This window comes from Somniosus microcephalus, chromosome 7, assembly GCF_052327205.1.
Source record: "Somniosus microcephalus isolate GS21.2 chromosome 7, FLI_Smic_1.0, whole genome shotgun sequence".
NCBI lineage: Eukaryota > Metazoa > Chordata > Chondrichthyes > Squaliformes > Somniosidae > Somniosus > Somniosus microcephalus.
The window spans coordinates 6999218-7014110 of record NC_140993.1 but is presented as its reverse complement, the minus strand read 5'-3'; the positions used below and the strand labels follow the sequence as shown (position 1 = coordinate 7014110).

General features: G+C 54.0%; 1 protein-coding gene across 6 annotated transcripts in view; it reads left to right on the top strand.

Moving 5' to 3' along the window:
* The window catches only part of LOC147114478 (anion exchange protein 2-like), a 410117-nt gene that overhangs the window by 233034 nt on the left and 162190 nt on the right, over window positions 1–14893 (top strand). Inside the window, exon 1 of one of the 6 annotated variants that reach the window (XM_085992181.1) lies at window positions 12592–12768. The exons of the other annotated variants lie outside the window; for them this stretch is intronic. Coding sequence (XP_085848307.1) covers window positions 12745–12768 — 24 coding nt within the window. The 5' untranslated portion in view covers window positions 12592–12744. Of the gene's footprint in view, window positions 1–12591; window positions 12769–14893 lie in introns of those variants that run through there. 6 annotated transcript variants of the gene reach the window in all.

The following is a 14893-nucleotide window of genomic DNA, read 5'->3' as shown; positions in this document are numbered from 1 at the left end:
GAGGAGGAATTTCTTCACCCAGAGAGTGGTGAACCTGTGGTATTCTCTACCACAGAAGGCAGTTGAGGCCAATTCATTAAATATATTCAAGAAGGAGTTAGATATATTTCTTAAGGCTAAAGGGATCAAGGGATATGGGGAGAAGGCAGGGACAGGGTACTGAATTTGGATGATCAGCCATGATCTCATTGAATGGCGGAGCAGGCTCGAGGGGCCGAATGGCCTACTCCTGCTCCTATCTTCTGTGTTTCTATGTCCAGTTTTATTACACTGAATTCAAATTCTCAAACTGTCACGGTGGGATTGGTTCTCTGGCTGACTAGTCCAGTAATGTAACCGCTGCACTCCCGTTCCTCTGTGCTCTCGGTGCCTTTAATTTCCCGTCTCCTGCTCACAGTCCCCTCTCTTGCCCCCACCACACCCTTCCATTAAATGGCTCTGAGACATTCATTGTGGGAGGTGTGATTCAGTTTGTGGAGGTTGCGGCATCTGGACTTGCGAAGTGATGCTCAGTGTAGTGGGGGACCTTGTTGGAACTTGCAGCGTGCTCTAATGATGGGTGTGTGCGCGCTTGCTGTGGTCTCTCAGTACTGATGAATGGGACATAAATTGCCCCGTTGTAAGTCGATTACAGCTGAGTCATTTTGCTGGCGTGGATTGTGTTGGAATTAGCCTGGTTTTGGTTCTGCACAAAAACAGTCGGTTCATTCCCATCCTGCTCTATCAAAGGGCACTGCAATAACAAAGAACTCAGCACTCTAGACTCTCCGCCATAAGTCTATTAACTGGGCAAACGACAGAAGTTCGAGGCTTAAGGCGTGTAATCCATGCGAGCCAGGGCTCGCTTGCACAGCACTGAATGGTCGCCGATACTTACTGCGAGTGAAAGAGTGAGAAGCACGTGGAGACAGCCGATTAGCACATTCCAGGCTGCTTTTAATAAAAGCAGATTGTTTTAACAGACGGATATTGGAACCAGTGAGCTATCAGCTTTCGTAATATACGAGAGAGAGCGTAATTGAGAGACTCCATTGACAGCACGATGTTGTCTCCCTGGTGCCAGGGTTAAGAATGTCACCGCCCCTCCAACAGTGCGGCGCTCCCTCAGTACTGCCCCTCCGACAGTGCAGCACTCCCTCAGTACTGCCCCTCCGACAGTGCGGCGCTCCCTCAGTACTGCCCCTCCGACAGTGTGGCGCTCCCTCAGTACTGCCCCGCCGACAGTGCGGCGCTCCCTCAGTGCTGCTCCTCCGACAGTGCGGTGCACCCTCAGTACTGCCCCTCCGACAGTGCGGCGCTCCCTCAGTACTGCCCCTCCGACAGTGCAGCGCTCCCTCAGTGCTGCCCCTCCGACAGTGCGGCGCTCCCTCAGTGCTGCCCCTCCGACAGTGCGGTGCACCCTCAGTACTGCCCCTCCGACAGTGCAACGCTCCCTCAGTACTGCCCCTCCGACAGTGCGGTGCACCCTCAGTACTGCCCCTCCGACAGTGCAGTGCTCCCTCAGTACTGCCCCTCTGACAGTGCGGCGCTCCCTCAGTACTGCCCCTCCGACAGTGCAGCGCTCCCTCAGTACTGCCCCTCTGACAGTGCGGCGCCCCCTCAGTACTGCCCCTCCGACAGTGCAGCGCTCCCTCAGTACTGCCCCTCCGACAGTGCAGCGCTCCCTCAGTACTGCCCCTCTGACAGTGCGGCGCCCCCTCAGTACTGCCCCTCCGACAGTGCAGCGCTCCCTCAGTACTGCCCCTCCGACAGTGCGGCGCCCCCTCAGTACTGCCCCTCCGACAGTGCGGTGCACCCTCAGTACTGCCCCTCCGACAGTGCAGCGCTCCCTCAGTACTGCCCCTCTGACAGTGCGGCGCTCCCTCAGTACTGCCCCTCCGACAGTGCAGCGCTCCCTCAGTACTGCCCCTCTGACAGTGCGGCGCCCCCTCAGTACTGCCCCTCTGACAGTGCAGCGCTCCCTCAGCACTGCCCCTCCGACAGTGCAGCGCTCCCTCAATACTGCCCCTCTGACAGTGCGGCGCCCCCTCAGTACTGCCCCTCCGACAGTGCAGCGCTCCCTCAGTACTGCCCCTCCGACAGTGCGGCGCCCCCTCAGTACTGCCCCTCCGACAGTGCGGCGCTCCCTCAGTACTGCCCCTCCGACAGTGCAGTGCTCCCTCAGTACTGCCCCTCCGACAGTGCGGCGCTCCCTCAGTACTGCCCCTCCAACAGTGCGGCGCTCCCTCAGTACTGCCCCTCCGACAGTGCGGCGCTCCCTCAGTACTGCCCCTCCGACAGTGCGGCGCTCCCTCAGTACTGCCCCTCCGACAGTGCGGCGCTCCCTCAGTACTGCAGTGGAGTGTCTTCCTGGACTTTGGGCTCAAGTTTCTGGAGGGATTCAAACGCACGACCTTCTGAGTGTTACCCACTGAGCCACGCTGACACAGGATGGGTGGTTGGAACTATTTGCTTCCACACGGGTTGGTTGGGCCAATGGCCTGTTTCCGTGCCGAAGCTTCTATATATTTATGCAAGCTATTTTAAGATTATTTTTAAGCGAAATCTTGCCTAAAGCGGTTGGTTCCTTTAGCTGAGACAGAGGAGTGGTAATTAGTGTCAGATGGGAAGTGTTTCTCAGGGACCCAAACAATGGAGAATTCATTCACCATGTCTGGTTATTCGGAGAGACGCTTCACTCCTGGGTTTTGGAAATCTCTGTGGGGGGGCGCTGAGAGAGTGGCTTTTAAACATGGAAACACTGACACCAAGTGTCAGTGGAGCAGCAGAATGGAGCGAACCACTATCCTAGGTGGGGAGGACGTTGCTTAGACAATTGTGCTTCTTCAGTGAGTCAGACAGCCTGCAGCTTCGGCTCGCACCCATGTCTTTAAGTTTTGTAATAGTAGGCGAACAGAGGTTATACTGATTGTTCCGAGTGTCTCTCAACAACAACTTGCATTTATATAGCACTTTTAACGTCATAAAACGTGCCAAGGCGCTTCACAGGAGCGATTATCAAACAGAATTTGACACCGAGCCACATCAGGAGATATTAGGACAGGTGGCTAAAAGCTTGGTCAAAGAGGTCGGTTTTAAGGAGCGTCTTAAAGGAGGATAGAGTGGTAGAGAGGTTTAGGGAGGGAATTCCAGAGCTTGGGGCCTGGGCAGCTGAAGGCACAGCCGAATAGTGGAGCGATGAAAATTGAGGATGTTCAGGAGGCCAGAATTAGAGGAGCGCAGAGATCTCGGAGGTCATGCCATACTTTGTGCTGTGCGTGTTTTTCTACTGCGGAATGAAGCAGCTTCTTAATGGAACCAAACTTTGCCGCACCCAGTATTAACTTGACCCACCTTCGGAAATAGGAGATGGGGAAGGTGTGTGGATCATGCATGGAGATCCAGTCCGAGGTTCACTGTTTCAGTCCTGGGCCCCACCACCGTATGAACAGATACAGGGCAGTGGAAGTCGACTCCCGTAAGAATCGGGCGACCAGGCCACTTAACGGGGTGACTGACGCCACTGAATCCCAGTCGATACTAGCGGCAGACCTGAATTCGTAAGGGGGTCTCTTCCCGGAGAACCTAAGGTCGTGGCCAATCTTATTCATGGTGTTGACCCAGTTATCTATGGAGGACCCATATATCTGTGCTTTGGGATAGTCCCACGTTGCAATATAACGTGGATAAATGTGAAGTTATCCACTTTGGTGGCAAAAACAGGAAGGCAGATTATTATCTGAATGGCAGTAGATTGGGAGAAGGGGAAGTGCAACAAGACCTGGGCGTCCTTGTGCACCAGTCGCTGAAAGTAAGCATGCAGGTGCAGCAGGCAGTTAAGAAGGCAAATGGTATGTTGGCCTTCGTAGTGAGAGGGTTCGAGTACAGGAGCAAGGATGTCTTGCTGCAGTTGTACAGGGCCTTGGTGAGACCACATCTTGAGTATTGTGTGCAGTTTTGGTCGCCTTATCTGAGGAAGGATGTTCTTGCCATGGAGAGAGTGCAGCGAAGATTTACCAGGCTGATACCTGCGATGGCAGGAATGACGTATGAGGAGAGATTGGGTCGATTGGGCTTGTACTTGCTGGAGTTTAGAAGAATGAGAGGGGATCTCATTGAAACTTATAAAATTCTGACAGGACTGGACAGACTAGATGCAGGAAGGATGTTCCCGATGGTCGGGGATGGGGGGAAGGGAGGGGTGGGGGGGGAAGAGAGAAGGGAGGGGAGAAGAGAGAAGGGAGGGGAGGGAGGGGAGGGAGGGCGGGGGGGGGGCCCCCCCCCCGAGGGTCGCGGCACCCCCCCCCCCCCCGAGAGTCGCGGCCCCCCCCCCCGCCGAGGTGAAGACCGCCGATTGCGGCTGTGCGAGATGGCCGGCGGGCCCGGTTGCCAGGGTAACGCTTGACGCTCAGCAAGCCCCGCCCCCCGGCCGAGCCAGAGAGAGACACCGCGTCTCAGCTCCTGCTGCGCGCGCACCCTTTAGTAAGGTAGCAGCGCTGGGTTGAGGCCCGCCCCTCCAGCCTTCGAGTGGGGCCGGGAGGTGCCTAGCTCGGGCGTGGGTGCGGAGGAGAAGCCGAGGCTTCGAGGCCTACCTGGAAAAACGGGGAAAGGTAGGAAAATTAATGAGATTAGATAAGTTAATTCGTTTCTAAATCATTTTTTTTTTAAACAATATGGCCTAGAAATTGGGTTTTGGCGCAGCGACGGCTTTAGCGCCGGAAGTTAGTGCCGGAGCTAAGTCGCGCTGGGCGGGCCAAAAATTCAATAGTTCTGCGCCCAAACGGCTGCCGGCGCTGCTGAGAGCTGTTTGCGCCTGAAAACTGGCGCTACGCGCTGAATATCGGCGCTATTCCGGCGCTGCGGCGCCCGCTGCGGTGCGGCAGGTTCGGGAAGTGCAGGCCTCCTCCTTCCCTTAAGGAGGAGCTGCCTGCACCCGGCCGCGGCCCGCGAAAATCATTGTAAAAATGAGCCCGGCACCTCGGACAAGTGCCGGGCTTGCTTCTGTTCCGGGGGGGGGGGGGGGGGGAAGTCCGGGGAGGGAGCTGCGGCCAGGCGGCCGGCGGGAAAGCGGACAGGCGGCCGGCGGGAAAGCGGCCGGCCGCCGCGGGGCCTTTAATGCGCCGGCGCAAAGTCATGTAAGACTCTGTTGCCAGAGTCTTAGTTGCGGCTGCCACGGGCGAGGCGGCCGCAACTGAATTTCGGCGCTGGGGCCCATCGGCATGGCAACCGGGACGCTGCGCACACCGATGACGTCATCGGTGCCGGCGCAGCGCTACCGGTCTACCGCGGCGGAAGGGCCCCAGGCAATTTCGGCGCCGGCGCCAATTGCAGCGCTAGGCCCTCTAGCGCCGCAAAATCGCCGCTAAGGGCACTGAATTTCTAGGCCTATGTGTTTTAAAAGCAACGTTTTTTTTAAAGACGCAGAAAGCGGGAAAAAGAAAGGAAAAGTTTGGAATCAAGATGGCGGCGACTCACCTCGGTTCAGAACGATAAGGCCCGGCCACACACGCACCGATTGGTCGACCGTCAGGTCACCAAAGCGTAGGATTGGTCAATCGTCCCGTCACTTGACCGTAGGAGGGCCCGGCCGCACGCGGCAGCAAGCCGCCGTACGATTGGTCGACCTCGAGGTCACTCTGTCGCTAATGAGCGGATAATGAGATGCTAATGAGCGGAATGTTGAAAGTTTTTGGGATACCGCGGGCGCGATTTTAGCCCGGCCGAAACGTAAATACGCTTAAAACCATCTCGGAGGCGTAAGCTTTCTTTGGAGGTAACGCGCGCGTAGGTACGCCCTGTAACTTTCGAGCGCATAGCCCGCCAGACGCACACGCGATGACAGACAGAATGACAGATCGACCGATTTATATATATAGATAGACTAGCTGGAGTGCCCGGCGGTGCCGAGGCTTTTTCGAGGGCATGTTGTTGTTGGAAGAGAGAGAGAGAGAGCGACTGGGGGGGGGGGGAGAAGAGAGAGAGAGAGCGCGACTGGGGGGGAAGAGAGAGAGCGACTGGGGGGTAGAGAGAGAGCGACTGGGGGGAAGAGAGAGAGCGGGTGGGGGGAAGAGAGCGGGGGGGAAGGGAGGGCGGGGGGGAGGGAGGGCGGGGGGGAAGGGGTGGGGAAGGGAGGGGGGGAAGGGAGGGGGGGAAGGGAGGGGGGGAAAGGGGCGGGGGGAAGGAAGGGGGTGGCGGGGGGGAAGGGGCGGGGGGGAGAAGGGGGGCGGGGGGAAGGGGGGCGGGAAGGGGCGGGGGGGGTGCGGAAGGGGGGGCGGGGGGGGCCCAGGCCGAGAGGCCCGCTCTCCGAGCCCCGCCCCCCCCCCCCCCTCCCGGCCGAGAGCCCCGCTCTCCGAGCCCCGACCCCCCCACAGGCCGAGCCCGATTGTGGCTCTGAGAGACGGCCGGCGGCCGAGCCCGCCCCCCGCCCCCGCCCGATTGCGGCTCTGAGAGACGGCCGGCGGCCGAGCCACGCCCCCCGCGCCGAACAGAGATGCCGCGTCTCTCCTGCTGCGCGCGCTCCCTGACCCTTGTGGCTGACGCCGTTGCCCTGGGTAACGTGACACGGCGGGGGGGGCGGGGGGGGGCGGCGGTGGTGAGGAGCTTAGCAGAAGCGCAATCACCTAGCTCGGGCCTGGCTGGGCAAGAAAGGCGCAGGCTTTGAGGCCTAAGAAAAAAACGGGGAAAGGTAGGAAAAAGAATGTTCAGGTTAGGTTTACAAATGAGTGATTTTTTTAAAAACAATTTAATAAATCCAATTTTATTTTGGTGGAAATGTATATTTGAAAAGAAAGACGCAGAAAGCAGGAAAAAGAATGGAAGCAAGATGGCGGCGACTCACCTCGGTTCAGAACGATAAGGCCCGCCCACACACGCACCGATTGGTCGACCATCAGGTCACCAAAGCGTAGGATTGGTCAATCGTCCCGTCACTCAACCGCAGGAGGGCCCGGCTGCACGCGGCAGCAAGCCGCCGTACGATTGGTCGACCTCGAGGTCACTCTGTCGCTAATGAGCGGATAATGAGATGCTAATGAGCGGAATGTTGAAGGTTTTTGGGATACCGCGGGCGCGATTTTAGCCCGGCCGAAACGTAAATACGCTTAAAACCGTCTCGGAAACGTAAGCTTTCTTTGGAGGTAACGCGCGCGTAGGTACGCCCTGTAACTTTCGAGCGCATAGCCCGCCAGACGCACACGCGATGACAGACAGAATGACAGACAGAATGACAGATCGACCGATTTATATATATAGATATTCAAGAAGGAGTTGGATATATTTCTTGAGGCTAAAGGGATCAAGTTGTATGGGGCGAAAGCAGGGATCGGGTACTGAATTTGGATGATCAGCCATGATCGCATTGAATGGCGGAGCAGGCTCGAGGGGCCGAATGGCCTGCTCCTGCTCCTATCTTCTATGTTTCTATGGGGGTGAGTGGGTCAGCTAGTTATTACACACCACTCCAGCATGTTGTGAGGGCTGAAGGATTCCAGCAGTAGCGGTGGGTTGGGGTACTGCAGGTCCGCGGTATGATTTTTATGGAAGGTGATCGCTTGTGGAACAGCTGATTTCCCACTGCACGCAGTTAGGCAGAAAAACCAGGGTCCAACTAGTTCACCGTCTACCATCCTTGTAGTCGCATGATCCAATGATAATGGAGTTGTTGACCAATCACAGCGATCAATCTCTATCAATGAGTCTCCAACAGACCCAGACATGAGGCGAGGAAAACCCCCAGTGGTGAGCTTTGGGAGCCAGAGGTTCAAAGTACCTGTTCCTCCCGGGCACACTACACTCACCACACGTCATGTCTCCAATTACTCACCTACTGTGTCCCAAGATATTATTTTCTGAAAGTAATGAATCAACCCTGTCTCCCTAGGGAGCCTGTTCCACAGCTTGACCACTCGCTCACTGAAATATTGTTTCGACAGATTAGTTTTGAATTTACCCCCCTTCAAGCTCAGGACGTGTCCTCTGAGCCAGATAAAAGCTTGCTGATCCTCCAGGGAGATGGGGAGGAGGCTCAGGTAGTTCTCAGTCATGCTGAGGTAACATCTGATAATAATAGTATATACAGTAGAATTACATAATGTTTACAGCACAGAAACAGGCCATTCGGCTTAATGGGTCTGTCATAAATCGCAACTTCTACAAGAAGTAACTCAGGAAGTAATACTGAACGGCCAGCTGAGGGCGCCGCCCGAGGAGTATAAATACTCGGGCGTGGGCCCAACTTGGCCAGAGACAATCTGGAAACAGGAAGCTAGTGACTACTAACTAGACCTCCATGTTTTGTTACAAGTCGATTAAAGCCTTGCTTTATGCACAACCAAGTGCGCAGTGAGTCTTTATTACGTCAGGGTCCATGCCGGTGTTTATGTTGTACGTGAGCTTCCTCCTGCCCTACTTCATCTAACTCTATCAGCATATCTTTCTCCCTCATGGACTTATCTAGCTTCCCCTTAAATGCATCTATGCTATTTGCCTCAGCCACTCCATCTGGTAGCAAGTTCCTCATTCTAACCACTCTCTGAGTTAAGAACATCAGAAATAGGAGCAGGAGTAGGCCATTCGGCCCTTCAAGCCTGCTCCGCCATTCAATGAGATCATGGCTGATCTTCTACCTCAACTCCACCTTCTCGCACTATCCCCGTATCCGTTAGTATCCAAAAATCTATTGATCTCTCTCTTGCATATACTCAACAACTGAGCCTCCACAGCCCTCTGGGGTAGAGAATTCCAAAGATTCACAACCCTCTGACTGAAGAAATTTTTCCTCATCTCAGTCCTAAATGGAGCGCGGCACTGTCGGAGGGGCAGTACTGAGGGAGCCCCACACTGTCGGAGGGGCAGTACTGAGGGAGCGCCGCACTGTCGGAGGGGCAGTACTGAGGGTGCGCTGCACTGTCTGAGGGGCAGTACTGAGGGAGCGCTGCACTGTCGGAGGGGCAGTACTGAGGGAGCGCCGCACTGTCGGAGGGGCAGTACTGAGGGAGTGCCGCGCTGTCGGAGGGGCAGTACTGAGGGAGCGCCGCACTGTCGGAGGGGCAGTACTGAGGGAGCGCCGCGCTGTCGGAGGGGCAGTACTGAGGGAGAGCCGCGCTGTCGGAGGGGCAGTACTGAGGGAGCGCCGCACTGTCGGAGGGGCTGTACTGAGGGAGCACTGCACTGTCGGAGGGGCAGTACTGAGGGAGCGCTGTACTGTCGGAGGGGCAGTACTGAGGGAGTGCCGCACTGTCTGAGGGGCAGTACTGAGGGAGCGCTGCACTGTCGGAGGGGCAGTACTGAGGGAGCGCCGCACTGTCGGAGGGTCAGTACTGAGGGAACGCCGCACTGTCGGAGGGGCAGTACTGAGGGAACGCCGCACTGTCGGAGGGGCAGTACTGAGGGAGCGCCGCACTGTCGGAGGGGCAGTACTGAGGGAGCGCTGCACTGTCAGAGGGGCAGTACTGAGGGAGCGCTGCACTGTCAGAGGGGCAGTACTGAGGGAACGCCGCACTGTCGGAGGGGCAGTACTGAGGGAGCGCCGCACTGTCGGAGGGGCAGTACTGAGGGAGCGCTGCACTGTCAGAGGGGCAGTACTGAGGGAGCGCCGCACTGTCGGAGGGGCAGTACTGAGGGAGCGCCGCACTGTCGGAGGGGCGGTACTGAGGGAGCGCCGCACTGTCGGAGGGGGCAGTACTGAGGGAGCGCCGCACTGTCGGAGGGGCGGTACTGAGGATTAGACATTAAACCACGGCCCCGCCTGCCCTCTTGGGTGAATGTAAGAGATCCCATGGCACTATTTTGAGGAGCAGGTGGGTTCTCCGGTTCTCCCCGGTTGGTGTCCTGGTCAATATTTAGCCCTTAACCAACATCAGTAAAAATAAAACCGAGATCTGTTCATTATGTCATCGGTGGTTGTGAGAACTTGTTGTTTTTCCTTACATTACATTACAACAGTGATGACACTTCAAAAGTACTGGACTTTATTGGGTGTGAAGCAATCTGTGACGCCCTGAGGACATGAAAGGCGTTGTACATGTTTGTTCACCTTAACTTCCAGAAATAAAGTAGGAAACAGCAACTTTCAGCCAGCTTTGTCCAGTGAGATAACTGCAACAGTAACTTGTATTTATCTAATACCTTTAACGTCGGAAAACGTACTACGGTGCTTTACAATATAATCATACAGGAATTAACACTGAACCAAAGGAGGAGGTTTTAGATGGGGAGACTAGCAGCTGGGTTAAACAGGGAGGTTTGAAGGAGGTAGAGCGTTGTTTAGGGCCTAGATGGCTGAAGGCACGGCCGCTAATGGTGTAGCGATGAAAATCAGGGATGGGCATGAGGCCAGAATTGGAGGAGCGCAGAGATCTCGGGGGGGTGGGGGGTGCTGTGGGGCTGGAGGAGATTACAGAGCTGGGGGGGTGGAGGCCATCGAGGGATTTGAAAACAAGGATGAGAATTTTAAAATCAAGGTGTTGCCTGACCGGGAGCCAATATAGGTCAGCGAGCGCAGGGGTGATGGGCAATGCTCCCTTCAATTTTTTTTTTGGGTGCGCGGCCCCTTTAACAGACTGCGTGGCCCATTCAGATTTTCGCTCGTGCGGTTTTTCCATTCAAAAGTCGGTGAACCGGCTGCGCGAGACCGCCAGACTGCTGCAGAGCCGCGCAGATTAAAGGGAACCTTGGTGATGGGCGAACAGGACTTGGTGCGAGTTGGGGCAAGGGCAGCAGAGTTTTGGAGGCACAGGTCGAATTGCGCATCGTCGTCATTATTGAGTATTACAGAAACTGTTATCCTCGAGAATGTATATACACACACTGAGTCACCTCAACTGCTCGTTCCCCACAACCCTGCAACATTTTTGTTTTCAAGTATTTATCCACTTCCCTTTTGAAAGTTCTTATTGAGTCTGCTTTCGCCGCCCTTTCAGGCAACGCGTTCCAGATCACAACAACTCGCTGCGTTAAAAAAAAGTCTCCTAATTTCTCCGCTTGAACTTTGCCAATTAGCTTAAATCTGTGACCTCTGGTTACCGACCCTCCTGCATGTTTGAACAGTCCTGCGACACTGCCCATCGATCCTGCCTGAGCAGCGGTCGCGCGTGGGCCTGGTTTAAAACAGTGTTTGACTGGGACTCAGCGCTGGGGATTGCCAACCCTTGAGGGTTGTCCTGCAGTTTCCAGGAAATAATGATTAATCTCCAGGAGCAAACCTGGGAGAAAAACCATAGGGGCCTTTGAAAATATTGTCATAGAGTCATAGAGTTTTACAGCACAGAAAGAGGCCCTTCGGCCCATCGTGTCCGCGCCGCCCATCCACCCCTGTCCTGTCTAATCCCATTTTCCAGCATTTGGTCCATAGCCTTGTATGCAATGGCATTTCAAGTGCTCATCTAAATGCTTCTTGAATGTTGTGAGGGTTCCTGCCTCTACCACCCTTTCAGGCAGTGAGTTCCAGATTCCAACCACCCTCTGGGTGAAAAAGTTCCTCCTCAAATCCCCTCTAAATCTCCTGCCCCTTACCCTGAATCTATGCCCCCTTGTTATTGACCCCCCTACTAAGGGGAAAAGTTCCTCTTTATCTACCCTATCTATGCCCCTCATCATTTTGTACACCTCAATCAGGTCCCCCCTCAGCCTTCTTTGCTCCAAGGAAAACAACCCCAGCCTGTTTAGTCTTTCTTCATAGCTGAGGCGCTCCATCCCAGGTAACATCCTGGTGAATCTTCTCTGCACCCTCTCCAAAGCAATCACATCCTTCCTATAGTGAGGCGACCAGAACTGCACACAGTACTCCAGCTGTGGCCTCACCAGCGTTTTGTACAGCTCCATCATAACCTCCCTGCTCTTATATTCTATGCCTCGGCTAATGAAGGCAAGTATCCCATATGCCTTTTTAACCACCTTATCTACCTGTTCCGCTGCCTTCAGAGATCTATGTACATGTACACCAAGGTCCCTCTGACCCTCTGTACTTCCTAGGGTCCTACCACTCATTGTGTATTCCCTTGCCTTATTTGTCCGTCCAAAATGCATCACCTCGCACTTTTCAGGGTTAAATTCCATTTGCCACTTTTCCGCCCATCTGACCAACCCGTTTATATCGTCCTGTAGCCTGAGGCTTTCCTCCTCGCTATTTACCACCCCACCAATTTTCGTGTCATCTGCGAACTTACTGATCATACCTTTTACATTCTCATCCAAATCATTTATGTAGATCACAAACAACAAGGGACCCAGCACCGATCCCTGAGGTACCCCACTGGACACAGGCTTCCAGTCACAAAAGCATCCTTCGACCATCACCCTCTGCCTCCTGCCACTCAGCCAGTTTAGGATCCAACGCGCCAAGGCACCCTGGATCCCATGGGCTCTTACCTTCTTGTATTTTTAATCATTTTCTTTGAACACTTATTTAGTAGTTATTATAGAAATATTGGAGATGGGGGGAAAAAAACATATTTTGAGCGGGCGGGGCGGCTGGAGGTCATGTGCTGAAACCTCTAGGAATACGACCGACCAGGAGAGGATACCATGTCAGAGTAAGTAGTTCCGTGATCAGGAAAGGCTCCTTGTCAGCTGTTGATTGAGTGAGTTAATCAGTAACTGTTGGACCGTGACTGTCCTGGGCGGGAGCAAGCCGCACTGACTGTGGTCATCAGGAGGGCATCGTTAACCGAAGGTGCCGCTTATCTTAACTCGCAGTGAGCTTGAAATTCTTTTCCACGTGCCCGGCTGATTGATTTTGTGAGTCGTCTGACCCTGGGGCAGCTTTCTATGGACTTCCTCATCAGTTCTGAGGTAAGGCCCTGCTAGCAGAATAAGAGGCAAGCAGATTAATTGGGAGCTTTGGTTTGTTTATTTAGTTAACGGGGGGGGGGGGGGCGGGGAGTGGCGGCGGTGGGAGAAGGGACGGAATTCTCTCTCAGCACAGCCGCTCTGCTCTGTTGACTTTCCTGTTTGTAGAGAAGAGCTTATCCTGTTTGCTTATCACTCCAGGAGTTTGCTTGGGATGTGTACGTTTTCACAGTCCTGCTCCCACTTGGGGCCGTGTACTGCTCCGATGTTTCTGGGCTATTTCTTGTCCAAGTTTATTTTTAAATGATGAAGCCAAGACAGAGGCCTGAGGCCCATACTGCAGCGTAGCACCAAGGTTCAACAGAGAAAGAGAAAGTGATTAGTATTACTTGGGCTTTAAAGGCCTGTAAATAGCAGGAAGTTGTAAAAACTGAAACGGCCCTTTTGAAAGTCATAAATGACATCCTATGTGACTGTGACCGTGGAAAACTATCCCTCCTAGTCCTTCTCGAACTTTCTGCAGCCTTTGACACGGTTGACCGCACCATCCTCCTCCACCGCTTCTTCTCCATTATCCACCTGAGACGGACTGCACATGCCTGGTTTTGTTCTTATCCATCCAGTTGTAGCCAGAGAATCATCGACAATGGCTTCTCCTCCCGCTCTCGCACCATTACTTCTGGAGCAATGTTCCCTCGAATTTCTTTTTGGGTGCGTGGTCCCTTTAAATTTGCTGCGCGGCCCTGTCTTTTACAGCGGAAGCAGCTTGTGAGCAGCCTGCGCAGTACCTCCCGATTGGTGCGCAGCTGTGCACTTTGGGGAACATTGCTCCGGAGACCCCAGGAATCTATCCTTGGCACCCTCCTGTTTTACATCTACATGCTGTCCCTTGGTGACATCATCTAAAAAACCCACAACTTTAGGGTCCACCTGTACGCTGACAAGACCCAGCTCCATCTCACCACCATCTCACTTCACCACTCCCCTGCCTCGAATTTGTCACGCTGCTTGTCCGACATCCAGGACAGGATGAGCAGAAATTGCCTCCATTTAGGTATCGGGAACACCGAATCTCTCTCCCTAATTCACTCCCGATCTCTCTCTCTAATTCACTCCCGATCTCTCTCACTAATTCACTCCCGATCTCTCACTAATTCACTCCCGATCTCTCTCACTAATTCACTCCCGATCTCTCACTAATTCACTCCCGATCTCTCTCACTAATTCACTCCCGATCTCTCTCACTAATTCACTCCCGATCTCTCTCACTAATTCACTCCCGATCTCTTTCACTAATTCACTCCCGATCTCTCTCACTACTTCACTCCCGATCTCTCTCACTACTTCACTCCCGATCTCTCTCACTAATTCACTCCCGATCTCTCTCACTACTTCACTTCCGATCTCTCTCACTAATTCACTCCCGATCTTTCTCACTAATTCACTCCCGATCTTTCTCACTAATTCACTCCCGATCTTTCTCACTAATTCACTCCCGATCTCTCTCACTAATTCACTCCCGATCTCCCGCACTAATTCACTCCCGCTCTCTCTCACTAATTCACTCCCGATCTCTCTCACTAATTCACTCCCGATCTCCCGCACTAATTCACTCCCGATCTCTCTCACTACTTCACTCCCGATCTCCCTCACTACTTCACTCCCGATCTCTCTCACTAATTCACTCCCGATCTCTCTCACTACTTCACTCCCGATCTCTCTCACTAATTCACTCCCGATCTCTCTCTCTAATTCACTCCCGATCTCTCTCACTAATTCACTCCCGATCTCTCACTAATTCACTCCCGATCTCTCTCACTAATTCACTCCCGATCTCTCACTAATTCACTCCCGATCTCTCTCACTAATTCACTCCCGATCTCTCTCACTAATTCACTCCCGATCTCTCTCACTAATTCACTCCCGATCTCTTTCACTAATTCACTCCCGATCTCTCTCACTACTTCACTCCCGATCTCTCTCACTACTTCACTCCCGATCTCTCTCACTAATTCACTCCCGATCTCTCTCACTACTTCACTTCCGATCTCTCTCACTAATTCACTCCTGATCTTTCTCACTAATTCACTCCCGATCTTTCTCACTAATTCACTCCCGATCTTTCTCA